The following is a 6,000-nucleotide window of genomic DNA, read 5'->3' on the forward strand; positions in this document are numbered from 1 at the left end:
ATCATTTCAGAAATAGTGTACTACTTGGAAAATGTCATAAAAAGTGATGTCATTTTCCACACAGCATAATCAAACTAGTCATGGTCAAACATGCCAACATTCTAAACTACTTGAATATACACATGATGGCATAAGTCTCTTTCAACCAATCACTTACTAGCAAACAAATTTTTGATTAAAAATATAAACTAGAAATGTCGCTATGGCGACTGGCATGCCTCCCCCATAATGCATGATTCTCCTAATAGGTCTACAAGTACATCTTGACAATAGGCGTTTTCACATCAGCCCGATAAAAATCCAAGCTCGAAATATTTTCCGCGATTGCGAATTAGAGCGCTATTTCATTTCTTATTCACATCAGCCCGAAGAGGGGGTAGCCCGAATAGTTAAAAATTTTAAAATAGCTAATTCGACAGCTGAGTATGTGCAAACAGCATCAGTAATGTGTGTGCCCTCTCAAAAATTCCTCATGATTTGTGTGCAGTTTGCCTCGATTGATCGGGTCACACACGCTAGGCATGATGGGATTCATCGCGCTAATTTCTCGAGTCGTTTTCACATTATCAAATAGCGCTCTACTATCCCGCTATTTCAGAAATTTCCCGAGTTGGAGTCGAGAAATTTTCTCGATCAGAGCGATACAATTAGCGCGCTAATTTGTGTTCACATTATCATATAGCGCGCTATTTCGCTATCGGGCAAATTTCCCAAGTCAGAAAATAGCCCGCTATTTCGAAACATCGGGCTGATGTGAAAACGCCTAATGTGTGATGACAGTTTCACATAATTGGCAAAATATTAAAATGACGTTTGTCACAAATGTGTTGAATGTTCACTTTCCTTGAACGAGGTTTAATTGGATGAATGGCTATTTTTCTAAGAGAACATGTATTTGGGGAATTGAGGACTTTTACTGGACTTTTGACCCTTCTTAAGTTTATGCATTGAGTAATTGTCAAAGTATGGAGAAAAAGTATGTTTTCTGTTGTTTAACTCTTAATGTGCCAGGCCCAAAACCCCTAACGTGCCAGAGGTTTTCACCTAACGCCAGAACGTTTTGAAACTGAACTGACAACGAAATTTAAAACTGCCATATCTCTGAAACTATTGACTGTTTTGAATTGAGTTCTTCTACACAACATATATCAAAAAATGTTTGTTCTTTCGTGTCATGTAGTCAGTTTGCCATAATATCTATCTGAACCTGAAATATTGCAGAAATAATTGATACATCAAAAAAATTATTAGAAATTTCAGTGTAGTATGGAAAAAAAGAGTCAGTCGTGTTTTTTCTTCAATAGAATGCTCCCTTGACTCTGTGAGGAATTTTTAGAGCAATTTATCTTTCTGCCTCAGTAATTCATTCCCATATCTGAGTCCTTTAGTCCCAGATCCTGTATTTGAAACCAAAGTAATTGTCCCGGGCCCTTCAAGAGTGTCTTTTGTCAACTTGAGATGGAAGAACCTACTAATCCTCCTTTTGTCTAAGTGGACCGCGGGCGATCGGCGATCATGGCACGTCAGGACTAAGGTCGCCGTTCGGCGACAAAGGCAGGTTAAGAGTTGAATAGTAAATTGTGAGCATTTTAACCAAGTTTTTAACCCTTGACCTTTCACCCTACAATTCCCAAAAGAATCACTGTCAGGCAGAACATGCATAAATATGTACTAAGTTTCATAATGTTACCTTAAGCCACTTCCAAGATATGGCGGAAGAAGTGAAAATCATCACTTTCACTTGACCTTTGACTTTTGTTTTGTTTTGCAAAAAACGTCCCAGAGAATCTCTATTGGGTAATACATGTATGCACCAAGTTTCAAAAAAATCCTGAAGGCATTGCATAAATATGAGGGAAAAAGAGAAATTGTGAAGAGTTGACCTTGACCTTTTACCCCTGACCTTTGACCCCATGACCCCAAAATTCAGTAGATAATCACTGCCAGTCATAACATGCATATCTAGTATGTTCCTCCAAGATACCTTGAACCATTTCCAAGATATGGAGAAAAAAGTAAAATTTTAACATGTTCACTTGACCTTTGACCCTTGACCTCATGACCCAGAACTCTCACCAGAGAATCCACATTGGGTAGTACATGTATACACTAAGTTTCAAGAAAACACCTTTAGTCATTGCATAGATATGGGGGAAACAGTGAAATTGAGTATTTGACCTCAACCTTTGACCTTGAGCATCTGCACCCAAAGTTGATAGGCACAACTTCACCCCCTCATACATATACATGCCAAGTTTTATTAGGATACCTCAAACAATTCTTTAGTTACGCTGTTCACAAAATTGATTGCGGACAGATGGATGGACGGACAACCCGAAACATAATGCCTCAGGCACCACTTCGTAGAGGAGGCATAAAAAACTCTATTGTCAGTACTGACATTGCCTGATGTACTAACTAATAAAGTCTAGTAGAGTAAAACATTATCTAACTAGAAATTTAGCTATGTGACTGGTATGCCTCCGCCATAATGCTTGGTTCTCCTAATAGGTCTATAGTACGTCTTGACAATGTGTGATGACAGTTTCACATAATTGGGAAAATATCGAAATGACCAGTTTGTCACAAAAGTGTTGAATGTTCACTTTCCTTGAACTATATTTGATTGGATGAATGGCTATATTGTCTACGAGTGCAGGTATTTGGGGATTTGAGGATTTTTACTGTCAGGTAGAACATGCATAAATATGTATTAAGTTTCATGATACCTTGAGTCACTTTAGAGATATGGAGGAAGAAGAGAAATTTAGCACTTTTGCGTGACCTTTGACCTCTGGGCAAGAAACTTCCCAGAGAATCTCTGTTGGGTAATATGTGTATAAATTAAGTTTCAACAAAAATGCTGCAGGCATTGCATAAATATGAGGGGAAATAGTGAAATTTTGAGTTGACCCTGATCCCCAAATTCCCTAGATAATCACAGCCAGTCAGTACATGCATATAAAGTTCCATGAAGATACCTTGAACCATTTGTGAGATATGGAGAAAGAAGTGATACTTTAACATTTTCACTTGACCTTTGACCTTTAACCTCCTGACCCGAAACTCTCTGGAGAATCTTCATTTGGTAGTACATATATACACTAAGTTTCAAGAAAATACCTTCAGGCATTCCATAGATATGTGGGAAATAGTGACCTTTTGAGCATTTGACCTTGACTTTTGACCTTGAGCATGAGCACCCAAAAGGTTATAGGCACAACTTCGCCCACTCATACATATATATGCCAACTTTCATTAGGATACCTCAAATGTTTTTTTAGTTACACTGCCCACAAAATTGATTATGGACGGAAGGACAGATGGATGGATGGACAACCCGAAAACATAATGCCTCCGGTGACACTTCGTGGCGGAGGCATAAAAAAAGACTGTGGAATATTTATCAGCCATACGGTTTTCCCAAATTAATTGACTTTCTCGTCTGTACATGCACACCAAAATAAAAGGTTTTTTGAAAATAATGAATGCAAAAACATTGACTAGATGGTATCATTGCTGCACAATATCTTGTAATTACAAAACAATCTTACCACAACAACACTCTTTGAGGCATCCAGCACATGGACAGTTGGGGAGGAGTAGCAAGGGGCTATCTTCACTGCAGTGTGAGTCTTGGAGGTGGTAGCACCCCCTATCAGAAGTGGAATCTTGAAGCCTAGCCTCTCCATCTCCTTGGCAACATGGATCATCTCATCAAGTGAGGGCGTGATTAGCCCAGACAAGCCAACAATATCTGTTGAAGAAATTGAAAGTAGTGTAATCTTGACTCCTATAGACTTGACTCTTCAATAGAAACAGTAACATTTTGCATTTACAATAAATCATGCTTTGTAACTTGCACTTGGGTAATAAACAACTTCAGTGAAATACGTCATCACCAGCCAAACAGCTTTGAGCAGTTGCTGGGGGGTAGAGCTTATGAAATCACCACGCGAAGCCCTTGCTCAAGCTGTGCAGCAAAAATAGACAAGCCCCCCCAAAAAAATGCCTGCAAATAATCGAATATTTCACACTTCTCTGGTAAGCACGACACCTTGAAATTTGAGGTAGTGGTAGATAAAACTCTACGGTTTTCAATCAATAAAAGATCAACATTTTGATTTTTCTATTGGTACCTCAAATAATAACTGATTTTTCTTGGATGTGGTGCCAGTGACTTGTGGCTGCTTTTCAAGAGACGGGTCACAAATGATTATTCAAATGATCCTACTGTAACTGCTTGCCAGTACTCAAATCTGAAAGCAAGCAAAATATTTGACCAAGGTTTGTTAATGCAATTATGGCAAAACAACACAGGGATGCTTCCCAAAGAATAGAGAAAAGGACCAATCTGGTCACCTGGTCAATTCAAGAAGTTCATTTTATTAGAAAATGTATTCAATAAAAAGTCCAATTGGACCAGCTTTAACTCAAGTTGCCTTGAGGACAAAAAAGTGCCCGACCAACTGAAAGGAGGAAGGACTTTTGTACCAAAGTACATAAGACCTACCCCCAAACTGGTTTACACACAAAGTATGTGCGCATTGGGGGTAGATTGCGATACCCCCACAGCCAAGCATTCGATGAGCACTTCTACGGCGCTCTGTAGAAGTTGCTCACCTCCCCTCATATGCCAAAAAGGACGACTGAGCGATGCACAGCACAAATGCATGAGCATATTCTGTCGGAAGACAGATGCCTGAGCCTAGGATGCCAGACTAGACAGAAGCATTACAGTACTGCAAAGACTGTAAGGAGGGTGTGTTTGTTGATGTTTTATAAAAGAAATGCAGTATGTAGTATACCTTTTCAGCAAACAGAAGTGCAGAAACACCAATTGAGGCGTAAGAATATTTCATATAATTCCTCTAACATTAAACAACTGAATACAAAAACTACTACCAAAGGATAGTAGTTATCTCTACTAAGGCATCTTCTGGAGTAAGGGGGGGGGGGGAGGGGGGAGCAAGCAGTTCCAGCAGTGGAAGCCTCCCCTGGTGATGTGTCAGCAGTGGGGTAGGTGCTACCAAGCTTTAAATGGCATAGTAACATCCCTGCCTCCTGTCCCACAACAAAGAGATTAGTTGCTAAGCTCTCCTCAATGGAGGAGCCATACGCACAAAGCGCTGAGACTGGGCCTCGAAAGTCTCAGTTGGGGAAACCGACTGAGGGAGGGGGCAATTGAAGGCGCAGAGGGGTGGGGGCCCCAGGAGTTCAAAAGGTGTGAAGTACCAGAGGGGCTGGGGCAAGGGGAGGGCAGCCCGCCGCACCTGAGCATCCCCTGTGGGCCACTGGAGTAGCTGCCCAGGAGGAGCAGAGGGGCGATCACAATGCACGCAGGCCAGCACAGGGTCTAAATGCATTGTGAAGGCTTGCGCACGCTGATCAGAGGAGGGAAAACCCCCTAGATGACAGGGCATGCATGGGGTAGCTAGACCTCAATCCCAGTCCCCCTGTTGGGGAAGGAGGGAGGACCACTGAGCTCTGATCCGTCTCTCGCGAAGGCGAGCAAGGGAGCAGAAGCCGGGAGGGTGGGGCCGGCACTCAAGACCCCGGTGGTAGAACCGGGTACAACATGGGGTCGCGATAGGCTGAGGAAATTTAAGCGGAAGGGGCCTTAATTTAGTGCTGCTGATGGATACAGAGCTCAAGAAGTCTCATGTTAACAAAAAGTTTAAAACAGTCCAGCCGTGACTTCCTGGAATTTAGGATCAGAAACCAACTCTGCCCCCCCCCCCCCCCCCCCCAGCCGTCGAATCCAGGCTGGCCGTGGTAGGGAGGGATAGACCCCACATACCAGCCTTCGAATCATGGGAGGAAGGAGAAACTCCTTCCGAGTCAGGGGAAATGGATGCAGGGGACACAAGGTAATGGAGGTAGTGCCAGTGAAAGTCTACCAGACCAAGCTTGAATTAAAGTAGATCTAGGGGGGTGTGAGGACTTGGGTTTTAAGCAATATTTTTTTTTTTTGGTGTGATTACTTGAAAACCAAAGATT

General features: G+C 41.9%; 1 protein-coding gene across 1 annotated transcript in view; it reads right to left on the minus strand.

Annotated features, from left to right (window-relative positions):
* The window catches only part of LOC139733309 (methionine synthase-like), a 123,275-nt gene extending 117,909 nt beyond the window's left edge, over positions 1 to 5,366 (minus strand). Inside the window, exons 1-2 of the mRNA XM_071644145.1 lie at positions 5,120 to 5,366; positions 3,555 to 3,757 (exon numbers count right to left, since the gene is read on the minus strand). Coding sequence (XP_071500246.1) covers positions 3,555 to 3,757; positions 5,120 to 5,366 — 450 coding nt within the window. The remainder of the gene's footprint in view (positions 1 to 3,554; positions 3,758 to 5,119) is intronic.
* Positions 5,367 to 6,000: the final 634 nt, after the last annotated feature.

The sequence above is a fragment of the Diadema antillarum genome, unplaced genomic scaffold (assembly GCF_040938485.1).
Source record: "Diadema antillarum isolate AM-2024a unplaced genomic scaffold, OU_Dant_1.0 seq00000468_RagTag, whole genome shotgun sequence".
Taxonomy (NCBI): domain Eukaryota; kingdom Metazoa; phylum Echinodermata; class Echinoidea; order Diadematoida; family Diadematidae; genus Diadema; species Diadema antillarum.